Here is a 12,765-nt window from a genome sequence, read left to right on the forward strand (position 1 = left end):
CACACACACACACACACACACACACACACACACACACACACAAGACATGCAGCAAGAGTAGGTCGACCTTGCCTCCCATTTCACCCCTGTGCATGCATCACATGAGCACAGAGGACTAGGGTGGCAGACATTTTGAAACCACCCCTGACCATTACACAAGGCTACACAAATAATAACACACAGTATTGTCCCAGATGCTGGTGAGCGGACGGACAATATTTACCAACAGATCTATCCAACAACATAAACATATGTAACTCAAACACATGCATGCAAATCTGAGGCGTGTGTGTGGGAAGGTTCCAGTGCTCCACGGGGCTGTTTGTCATGACCTAATCACAATCACCAAGGAGTCTGCTTGGGGCCTCTATCGCCAACATTACAGGATGGTCAGTGTGTGTGTGTGTGTGTGTGTGTGTGTGTGTAAACAGAGCGAGAAGCCGTTTCTGCTGAGACAGACAAAACTCTCTTGCTTGCTCACACACACACACACACAGGCATGTGAACATGCTGTGCTCAGGGATGCAGGGAGATGTGAGGGGAGGAGGACAGAGACAGCATAACAGAAGCATGATGTCATCAGGACAGAGAGAGACAGACAAGGCAGAGGACGTGGTCAGAGAGACAGACACACAGGGGAGAGGACGAGGTCAGAGAGACAGACACACAGGGGAGAGGATGAGGTCAGAGAGACAGACAGAGGAGAGGACGAGGTCAGAGAGGCCCGTCAGTCCTTCACTCGAGGCTGGACTTTGACCACAGAGAGAGGGAGAGGGAGGGTGCGCTAGCCTAGGCTGTTACTGTCTACAAACTGACTAATGGGCTGGGCACTACTGAGGCACTTCACTCTGTTATCTTTCTAGTGAGTATGAGCGTGGGAGGCTACATTACAGTAGGTGATAACAGACAAACTCAACAAAGCCAACTTACAATTTTCAAATAGAGAAGAGGGCAAGGGTGACACACAGGGCGTGTGTGTGTGTGTGTGTGTGTGTGTGTGTGTGTGTGTGTGTGTGTGTGTGCCAAGCAGCATAGGGGGACTAACAATGACACAGACCAACGGCCACACCGGTCTCACCAATCCCAAACACTACAATGCACACAACAGCCATGACCGGATTAGCGTGCGCTAATCCAAACATGTTGGGCACAGTACAGCCTCCCTGTGCGTTTGAGTGTGAAAGCAGGGGGCAAGGAGAGGGTGGGGTGTGCGTGTGAGATCCACAGAGAGAGAGAGAGAGAGAGAGAGACAGAGCAAGAGACGTGTGGTTAGACAGTGGAGGGGACCCCACCCCAGCATTAGCATAACAACGAACACTCAAGACATTGTCTACGCAGGGGAGGAGAGGAGATGAGAGGAGGGGGTGGTAGGGACATAAAGCAAAAAAGAATAGGAGGGGGGGGGGGGGGGGGATTTCACGCCTAACGGCCATATCACACTACGGGAGCAATAAAAGCTTTCTAAAAAGACCAAGCATATCAAACATACACACACAACACACACTGTGCACTACACTTAAACAGACAGGCAGATCTCACACACACACTGCAGGGAATAAGTTTGCCTAGCCCTGGAGGTAGCAGGAGAACACAAAATGTCCCTGTGTGACAGAACACCAAATGGAAAAAAGGAAGTCCCTGTCCTGGATTCGACTATACCCAAGCCAACTCACACACACACACACACACACACACACACACACACACACACACACACACACACACACACACACACACACACACAACACACACACACACACACACACACAATAACTCCTCACACAGGACTCAGCACCCAAACAGAAGCTACCTCAAAAAGCTAAGTGTCAGAAACTGAACTGGCATGTCAACTGTCCCTGCGATCAAACAAACAAGCCTCATAAAATCATTCAGCACTTACCATACTACCAAATTGGAAGCCACTTCTCTTTTTAGCAAAACCAAGAATTTGGAGTCCTTACCCAGAAGAGTTTTCCTCAGGTCACTGTGTTCGACACATAAAAAGCCATAATTTCCTCTGTCCCACTCTATCTAGCTCACTCGCGAGCACAACACAAATAAACTGAAGCTTTCTCTCCCCAGCAACCCAGCATGCACTGTGCTTCCTGTTTCGCAGAAATAAAAGAGAAAAAAGGGAAGGGGAGGGGAGTGGAGGTGTAACACACCACCCCCCCCCCCCCACACACACACACACCACCATACTATCCTCACCTAACCCCCCGCCAACAACCTCACTTCCCCACTGACTCTTGAAAGTGAATGGCCCTCATCAGCATTTCAAAAGCCTGATATGAGAGCAGCCAAACTGGCCTCAGATCAGTGATTGGGGTAAGAATGGTGGGGGGTGGGGTGCTCACCTGAGTCTGAGTCTTTCGTGTCTCCATTGGCTCCTACGGTGAAGGGAAGCTTGCGCTTAGGAGCTTTGTCCTTCATCTCCTTGACCCCATCGCCGCGGTCTGCTTTGGGAGTCTTGTTCAACGAGACTTTATCTTTATCCTGCAATGGAGCATAAGACACAAGTACAGGTGTAAATAGGCATGTGCGTTTACATACATGGATAGGCCAAGTCTAATTCACTAAGTCTCAGGTGGAAATGGTGCAAAAGAAAAAGATAATAAAAGAAAACACAGAAAGCAAGAGGGGTTTTTCAGGGACAATAACATGAAAAGGAACTGACTCAGTACTGTTTGTGTGCTACACATGGATGCTACCTAAATTAGCAACGGTATCGGGCTTGACAGCACAAAGACAGACAGGTTATCATTGGAAAATTCCATCCGTAACGGAAGGGAAAAAGTTATGGTAATTATGCATGGAGGGAAAGCAGCTAAGGTGAAAAACATCAATGGGCTGGAATTTCACATCCACACAAGACACTTTCACAGACAACTGAATGTGCGGAGGCGGGGGGAAGATTTTGGAGAAGGTATCAAGAGAGGGGTAAAATGATCGGGGGCTGGGGGCAGATAAGGCACAGGAACAGACAACAGTTTGACCGTTTATCAGACCGTGGGACTGACACATGTGGGTGTGTACAGTAGTGCTTGATAAAGCATCAGACTGTAGAACTAAGCATGTGTGTATGTGAGATACGGTGTAGACATTGTGTGTGTGTGTGTGTGTGTGTGTGTGTGTATGTGTGTGCATCCCAAAGCTGAGAGGAGGACAGAGCTCCAAGCTCCTGCCTGCAGACGTGCAGCGATTAGAGGCTTTGCAGAGCGTGACTTTTCCATGGAATGTCTCTGGGCGCCACAGCCACAGAAGTTGCCTTTCCCAGATGGAGGAGAGAGAGAGAGAGAGGGGAAGACAGAGAGAGAAAGAGAGAGAGAGAGAGAGAGAGAGAGAGAGAGGGAGAGAGAGAGACACAACTGTGTCCACAGCAACTGGAACCCATCAGGGGCCCCCTGATGGCCATACAGGGCCCGTCCCGGCACCAGCCTTCTGTCTACACCAAACCCACACATGCATGCTTCTTCATACACCCACACACGCACAAAACACAAGTACATGGAGTTCCCTTCTCTTACATGCCAATCATAAACCAAGCACAAAAAAAGCAGACTGCCTGGCAGTTCAGAGGCCTCTTTGGAACCTACCGACCCTGACGTCTGCTACATCTCTAAGAGGATGAGTAGTCCCTCTCTCACCACTCTGGAAGGCCATCTACTAAATGAGTTCTTACGAAGCCTTATGCTAATCAATGGCAGACCGACTGATGTGGACGTCTGTGTTCATTCCAACATGGACGTGTTTTTTTGCATTGATTACTTGCATACGAACAAACACACAAACAGCCCCAACCATGATAACATAATTGAGCCAGCCGAATAAGACTTGCACAACTCATTGACCTCCCCTTCTCTCTCTCTCTCTCTCTCTCTGCTAGCAGACCTGGCCTGCAGCTGAGCAGTTGGCAGGCCTGGAGTCTGTGGTAATGTGCACTAATTAAAGGGCTCTTTGTCTCAGTTTGAGCTCTGAAAGTCCATAGCAGATAAGAGAGGGGAAGCATGGAGCACCCAGCGCTGAAGACCTCATTCCCACAGTAAGCAAAGACTCCCGTCTTCCCTTCGCTCTCTTTCGTCAGGTCTGAGGTCGTTGTGACACCAGCTCTGTGTCTTGTTTACAGCGGTGGTTTCCGAGAGACGCTCAAGACTGAGTGAGAGACGGACCAATAAGGGGCACTTGCATAGGGACACAAAACACACAGTGTGTTTACATGATGGTATAATTCGAATCTTTGCTTAGTCGGACTATGCTTTCTTTCGAGGGTAGGTGCTATTATCCCAATGTACATGGCAGTGAATAAATCGAACCATTGGCCGAAAGCATGTCATATCCGATACGATAGGTGGCGCTGTTTTTATTACAACTAGTGGTGATACAGCCCTTTCCGCTTGACCTCTTCGCCACTACCAATAACAACAACAGTTGATTGAGCATGAATCGCGTCTGTTAATCGGTCCAGAAATGAGTGTTGCCTCTTGGGTTGTTTGTTTGTTTGTTTGTTTCTTTCTTTCTTTCTTTCTGCCAGGCCGATGTGTTTATAAGTTACATTATTCAAAGGTGAAAGATAAAAGGCGAGAGAAACGCACGCACATTCACACACGCGCGCAAATAATGGGTTACAGCCTAAACGCATTGCCCTTCTGCCAGTTGCATCAAATTGTTTTAGTACTTCTTCGCTGTCGATTTCCAAATCTGTGTGAATATTCATGAGAGCAAGTCCAGTCAGTCTTTTCGTAGATAGATACAAGACCTTCAGGACGCAATGAATGTTTGGCTAGAAATTTGCCGAACTTTCCAGGGCTTGATAAAGTTCACTGCGTAACTCATTTAGCTGTTTCCAGCTCTGTATCTGCATCGTCAACGCTGGGCATTAGTTGTCTGTACTCCGATTTTATAGTTTCCCCATTTTAATAAATATGCGTTCATGATATATTTTTCTTCTTCTCGCGTAGCAGAAGGTACGCACAGTGCGTACGGCTGCATGCGCCACTGGAACTCTGTGCAATTAATACAATACATAATAGGCTAATTCAGGGGTCTTCAACCTTTTTCAGCCCAAGGACCCCTTGGCTGAGAAAGACACTGAGCAGGGACCCCCACCCCCGCCGCCCCAAATTTGGGCCTGATATTCATATATTTTATTTGGAACTAAGTGTCAGTCACACACACACACACACACACACACACACACACACACACACACACACACACACACTCCCCTACACATGTTTGAACATAATTGCAAATCATCTGTGACACACAACTCGTTTAAATTTATTCTGTTTATTATTGACATTTTTTCTCCCTTACAGTTAGCCATCACTCTGTATTCAATTAGGGAGGGACAAAGAATTGAGTAGCTTGAGAAGCTTAAGTATGGATGAAATATCTCATACCTAGTGAGAGATCTGACGTTTGAGAATTCATCACTCATGTCTTTGGCAACAAGATTCTCCCTATGAAGCATGCAGTGCGTCATACATGGCTCTTGTGCACATCGCGACACATTTTGGCCAGGGTATATCATGTTCACGGAAAAAATTGTTCTATCACTTTGAAAATCTCTGAACTTGTTTTACGTCCAGGCAGCTGCTTACAGAATAGATATTCCTCCTGCATCTCATTTTGGTCGACAAATCACAAAAGCTAAAAGCTGAGCGTCGTTTGACACATCGGTGGATTCAACAAATTGTAGTGCAAAATAATCTGCCTTTGGGAGTTTTGCGACTAGTAGTGCCCTCACATCAGCTGCCAATTCATCAATAGCATTGGGATGCTTTTCAGTTTTTTTACGTACTCATCCTTCCCTAACATTGTTTTGCACATATAGCTGCTGGCAATATTAAACTTTCCGCAATTATGTATGGCTGTTTGGTCTGAGCGACACGTAATGCAACTTGATAAGAGGCTTTTAAAGTTAGCTCGCACACTTTGGCTGATTGTCTCATCAATGTCTGCTGGCCCTCAAAAGATTTTAAACAGGTAATTCAAAATTATTTCAAGTGAGCATGGGTTGTCTTTAAGTCTCGTTGCAGCTTTGATGGTTTTATAGTTTCGTTTGATAGCACGGGAGGGCAAACCACGTAGTGGTTACACTGGTAATTCGTCACCATCGGTCAAGGCAAACTTCAGATAATTCTGTGAATATTTACGTGTCTTCTCCCGTTTGGCTTTTGGCTGTTCGTGGAAGGGGTGTTGGCATCCTCTGAATGTAGGTAATCTGAACCGCCATCAGTGGTGTCTGACGTGGAGCTTTTGTTCCGAGAAATTACAAAACGATTAAAGCAGGTAACGTGTTTTGGCACCAGATAGCTAAATGTAGCTAAAAGTGCATATGTTGCCATGGTGATCAAATGATCGCGTGAAGACTCATGGGTAGCCTATGTATGATTTTTAACGAATAGAAAGCAATTTTTACGTTCTGTTTATGTTTATGTAGGCCTATTGGACGTTTTTAATTTTTGGAAGAGGGAAAAAATGCTTCAGATGAAATAATTTGGCGGACCCCCTGCAGTACCTCCACGGACCCCCTGGGGGTCGCGGACCCCCGGTTGAAGACCTCTGGGCTAATTGATACAATATCTCCTCGTTTGAGTGTGGTTGTTTGAGTGCAATGGGAGTGTATGATCGATGTTGTCTATAAAGGTATTTAGGTAAAGGTATTTACGGGAAAATATCTCGATCCACCTGTCACGTCTCTGTCTTTAGAGGGCAGCGCCAGATAACTGAACACAACTAAAGTCACGCGTGCCTCGCGGGCACAATACCAAATGTCATCATATTTGATAGAATGAAGGACATATTAGTTGTGAATAGTATCACCGAGTTTGATAGGTATTGGTCAGGTAATAGCCGAGTGACAGCTGATTTGCTTTCTGATTTGACAGTACCTTTTCGTGGTTTTTTTCAGCGCCAGATAACTGAACACAACTAAAGTCACGCGTGCCTCGCGGGCACAATACCAAATTTCATCATATTTGATAGAATGAAGGACATATTAGTTGTGAATAGTATCACCGAGTTTGATAGGTATTGGTCAGGTAATAGCCGAGTGACAGCTGATTTGCTTTATGATTTAACAGTACTTATTCGTGGTTTTTTTCAGCGCCAGATAACTGAACACAACTAAACTCACGCGTGCCTCGCGGGCACAATACCAAATTTCATCATATTTGATAAAATGAAGGACAAATTAGTTGTGAATAGTATCACCAAGTTTGACAGGTATTGGTCAGGGGAGACGGCCCAGTGTTCCGAAAGCCCGATATTCCGAAATCTCAATATTCCGAAAAATAGTCCCCCTGGCAAAATTTAGAAATATTTTAAGTGGCACAAAACACTCAAAGCATTTCGTTTGCACAGCAGAGCGGAGACGCTCACCGGGCTATCACGCATATAACTTTTCCTAGGCAATATTTGTTAACTTAGCCTACTCTGGTTTTGAATATGGGGTAGGCTACCACTCATGCGAAGGAAATCACCGGCAGATTGTCGCAGGACATTACGCAGATCTTGTCAAGCACTAACAAAGCATGCATGCGTTGGCAATCATACAAATATTTTTGTATCATCGCGATGCAAATGCATGTGTGTATAATAATATTCTGAATTCAAGTTAATGCTTGTGAAATAAAGGCATTTATATGTTTATGATTGTGTGATTCATTGGGATGTGCATGTGGGCAATAGTGGTTCACGTTGCTGTACTCACAATTTCGGAACAGTGGGCTGTCGGAAAAATGGGCTTTCGGAACATTGCCATGGAACCTTGGTCAGGTAATAGCCGAGTGACAGCTGATTTGACAGTACTGCTGTTGTTTTAAGCAAATAAAATGTGGAACGTCCTTATACGTGTTTAAGGAGGGGTTGTAAAGGTGCTCATATCTTCGGACCTCTTCTGTTATGTTTGTTCATAATCAACAAGAATAAGCTTGTGAGACAGTCTGCAGGATATTCATAAAAAACCGTGTCATTAGTATGAACAGTTGAGACAACTTATCCCTCTTTCGTCTTCCGGGTCACGACCTGGCAGGGAGAGAGGGAGCATGCGCAAAGACGCAAAGTCCAGTTCCTTATCCAATTCACCGTTACATGCCGCAATAGTCGAACTATCAACTGGATCGGATCGAGTTATCCAGGGGTGTTAGTCCGACTATGTGCGGTCCGACTACGATCCGACTAAGGTGCTTACATGAAACAGATAATGCGATTTCAGTCCGACTAAGGCAGTTATTCGAATCCATGTAACCACGGTCACAGACACACACGCACACGCTCATACTCTCAGTCATGTCAGAGGCTTAAGACTATAGAGCAAGAAAGAGGAGAAAACTAGGCACGCGCACACACACACACACACACACACACACACACACACACACACACAGACACAGGGAGCTGAATTAAAAAACAGCTGTGAGCCGCCATTTGGCTAAAAAAAAAAAAAAGAAGAGAGAAAAGAACAGCCTTCATCCGAGACCTATGTTTACTGCCTGGTCTCCTAGCACTGCTCTAGCTTTCTCTTCCTCCTACTTTACCTCCCTCTCTCTCTCTCTCTCTTTCTCTCTCCGATAGGCTTGCATTTAGCTGGTAATGGAGGCTGATTTGTTTTATTGGTGTTTGATGTTTTTTTAAATAAAGGTTTTTAAAAGTCAAAAGTCTCTTTCCCTGTCTCTCTCACACACTATCTCACCCTCCTTCCTGCCTCTACTCCATCTCTCTCCCCTCCTTCTTACAGTCTGATGCAATCCTGCCCAGAATGCTGTACACACGCTCACACACCCACGCTGACAGAGCGAGGGCGAGAGAGAGAGAAAGAGAGAGAGAGGGAGGGAGGGAGGGGATGCAGATTACAGTGACCTCATCAGTCTGCGTCTGCTTGAGGCCTCCACTGCCACAGGAAAAAAAACACGCATGCAAAACATACAATCACAACTGCGTACACACACACACACACACACACACACACACACACACACACACACACACAAACAAACAAACAAACAAACATACTCTCTCACACACACACACACACACACACCATGCAGGCAGTCATAGACCAAGTAAACAAGTTCTCACGAATCATGCTAGCCAGCTAAAGCGAAGTTCTTTTGCCTTAATAAGCTGATGCTACATTTTCTACATGTGGAAGAATCCATCACCGAGCTACATCACAATCAGGATCACAACTCGAGCCTTTCCCACATGCTAGAACTGCACACTGCTAGTACACAAGTGTGCATTCTGTAAAAAACACTTGAAACTAAACCAACACCAGTATCTACTCCACAAGACGAGCATACACCCTAGAGACACCCTATAACCCCGGATAGCAGATTGCAGCGCTTGTGTTTCACAATAATAATCTTCTTGGGCATCTGCAGGCCCGTGCAGCTGAGCGTGGAGTGCTGCCCTGGTGAGTCCAGGCCACAGCAGGACCACAGCACGTCCCAGCGTTCCAGCCAGGCTGGAGCCGGAGAGGAGGGACAGCTGATGTAGGTCACAGACACTGCTGCTCTCCAGACACACAGTACAGTGAGTGCGTGTGTGCGTGCGTGTGTGTGTGTGTATATAATGTGGAATAGCATACAGCAGGTGCTCAACATGGATTCACAAACGGCAGAAATGAAGAGATAAACGGGTGTGCCAGAGGACGGTGCGGCGGCACATCTTTCTCACCTTTTTCCCGCCCTGCTTCTCCACCATATCGGTGCCGAGTGGGAAGTCTTCCAGCTGGGGGGTTTTAGAACCCCCACCCTTGGGCATCGTTCAGCTATTGCCACGCCAAGCCTCATTCACGCTGCCATCGCGTCGTCATCGACCGTCTGTCACAAAACGAGAGACAGAGAGAGAGAGAGAGAGAGAGGTAAGTCAACATACAAGCGTACTTATTGAAGCAGACAAATCTCACATGAAGCCCTACATACAATATGCATTTGTATCTAAAGGGAAACAAGGTTCATGATGGAATATTGTTTTTTTAAAGGGTATAGGTCTCTAAAAATAATAATTATTCAGTGTTCATCAGGCAACATACAGTATATTATTTTTATATTATCATATATTATCATCATTAAAATTATTTTACCATAGCTTCAGCAAACAGGCACAGCTACAGGCATACTCTACTAGCTGAAGTATATACTGTGTACAAATATCCACTGTCACAGCTTATTCTGAGCACAGTGTAGCCATGCTAAATGCAACTCAATTACAGGTCACACGGCCACATCTGCACTTTCACAAGGTAGGCCAGCGACACTAACCATTAGCCCATAACCCCATAGGTAGGAAAGTCAACACGTGCCACAGGGAAAGCAAAACATAAACATCACACGCATCTGAACACGACCAGACACCTAGGGTCACAGCCACCACAAAAGGCGTGAAACACACACACACACACACACACACAAAAATAACACATTAACATTTGCAGCAGGACTTGTGAACGTTACAGTTCTGCAGGTGTTCGGGGCCTGGTGCGATCATATTTTACAGACGGAGGTGACTGAGGTAATTCGCCCTGGAATGAATGAACCTTCACACCCTCCCTGCCTCTCCCTGACAGCTGGGAGAGTCACTATATCTGGGGGATGAGGGGCACGCCCTGCTGCTGCACGTGCCTGTGTTGAGCAATGACCTGTGGGGGGGGTGGGCTGGGGCGTTGTCTGCAGTTGGGGTACATAAACATGGTGTACCTGACCGAGCACGTTGGGAGACGGCGCATGCTAACGCTGGGAAGAGCACACAATCCAGGCCCTGGCACGTTAGAATTTGTGAAGCCAGGCCTGCCCACACACACAGTGAGACGAGGTTTGTAAATGATGTGGTTCATGGGTGTTGTTTTTTTAATGGTGACTCCTGATCCGGTGAGGCGTGGCGGGTCGGCACAGACAAGGCGTGCCGTGCCTGCCTTTCTTTCTTTCTTTCTTTCTTTCTTTCTTTCTTTCTTTCTTTCTTTCTTTCTTTCTGTCTGTCTGTCTGTCTGTCTGTCTGTCTGTCTGTCTGTCTGTCTGTCTGTCTGTCTGTCTGTCTGTCTGTCTGTCTGTCTGTCTGTCTGTCTGTCTGTCTGTCTGTCTGTCTGTCTGTCTGTCTGTCTGTCTGTCTGTCTGTCTGTCTGTCTGTCTGTCTGTCTGTCTGTCTGTCTGTCTGTCTGTCTGTCTGTCTGTCTGTCTGTCTGTCTGTCTGTCTGTCTGTCTGTCTGTCTGTCTGTCTGTCTGTCTGTCTGTCTGTCTGTCTGTCTGTCTGTCTGTCTGTCTGTCTGTCTGTCTGTCTGTCTGTCTGTCTGTCTGTCTGTCTGTCTGTCTGTCTGTCTGTCTGTCTGTCTGTCTGTCTGTCTGTCTGTCTGTCTGTCTGTCTGTCTGTCTGTCTGTCTGTCTGTCTGTCTGTCTGTCTGTCTGTCTGTCTGTCTGTCTGTCTGTCTGTCTGTCTGTCTGTCTGTCTGTCTGTCTGTCTGTCTGTCTGTCTGTCTGTCTGTCTGTCTGTCTGTCTGTCTGTCTGTCTGTCTGTCTGTCTGTCTGTCTGTCTGTCTGTCTGTCTGTCTGTCTGTCTGTCTGTCTGTCTGTCTGTCTGTCTGTCTGTCTGTCTGTCTGTCTGTCTGTCTGTCTGTCTGTCTGTCTGTCTGTCTGTCTGTCTCTCTCTCTCTCTCTCTCTCTCTCTCTCTCTCTCTCTCTCTCTCTCTCTCTCTCTCTCTCTCTCTCTCTCTCTCTCTCTCTCTCTCTCTCTCTCTCTCTCTCTCTCTCTCTCTCTCTCTCTCTCTCTCTCTCTCTCTCTCTCTCTCTCTCTCTCTCTCTCTCTCTCTCTCTCTCTCTCTCTCTCTCTCTCTCTCTCTCTCTCGAGGAGGGCCCCTGCTTCAGTGGAACATGAATAAATGATATGTAGAGAGTTCCTCAATATTTTCCTCCTCCATTATTTATTTCCTCCAGAGTGCTGCATGGGCTGGGAAAGGGAGTGGGCCCCAACCCACCATCACTCTCTCTCTCCTCTCCTCCTCCATCTATCGCACTCTCTGTCCCTCCTTCACTCCCTCCTCCTCCTTTCTTTCTCTCTCTCTCTCTTTCTCTCTCTCCCTCCCAAGGAACGTTGGCACTCAGCTCTGCCCTGGCGCCACAGCCCTCCCTCTGCAGCTCTCCTATTCAAAGACAGCTATTTATATCCCACCGCCAGCACCACGCACACCCACTCTCTCTCTCTCACACACACACACACACACACACATCCCAGTAGAGAGCAATACTGTTCTCCTCTTTTCCCGGCAAATGGAAACTGAGATGCCTCCCTGCACCCTGTCCCCTCACATCACACACACACACCCTTGCCTCAAACTGGATGAAAGGTCATGTGTTGATGAGAGTTAAGCAAACCCACCCACACACAAGATAAAATAGAGCACAAACAAACTTCAAACAAATGTGGTGTAGTGTACAATGGACACACACACACACACACACACACACACACCACACTCCCACTAAAGTAGGTCGACAGACACATGTTCTGGAACAGCACACACATGTTCTGGAACAGCACATTGTGCCCCAAACTATTTTAAGGCCAAGCCTACCTCCAGAGGTTCACACAGTCAGTCATGGAGCCCGCTGGAGACAAGTCTCTGGTTCTGAACCTGCAAACCCCATTCACCAGCTCGCGTTCACACACAAACACAAACTCACATTCCAAAGGCCTTGTTGACACTGCCCTGTCTGTTCATGCCGCACCAGGCGTTCCTTTACAGAGATGGATCTTCCACAAAACTTG

The 12,765-nt window shown here is 46.8% G+C and overlaps 1 protein-coding gene across 1 annotated transcript in view; it reads right to left on the bottom strand.

Moving 5' to 3' along the window:
* The window catches only part of ankrd11 (ankyrin repeat domain 11), a 121,226-nt gene that overhangs the window by 21,984 nt on the left and 86,477 nt on the right, over positions 1-12,765 (bottom strand). The window contains exons 3-4 of the mRNA XM_031568620.2: positions 9,685-9,830; positions 2,358-2,496 (exon numbers count right to left, since the gene is read on the bottom strand). Coding sequence (XP_031424480.1) covers positions 2,358-2,496; positions 9,685-9,771 — 226 coding nt within the window. The 5' untranslated portion in view covers positions 9,772-9,830. The remainder of the gene's footprint in view (positions 1-2,357; positions 2,497-9,684; positions 9,831-12,765) is intronic.

Source organism: Clupea harengus, chromosome 6 (assembly GCF_900700415.2).
Source record: "Clupea harengus chromosome 6, Ch_v2.0.2, whole genome shotgun sequence".
Taxonomy (NCBI): Eukaryota; Metazoa; Chordata; class Actinopteri; order Clupeiformes; family Clupeidae; genus Clupea; species Clupea harengus.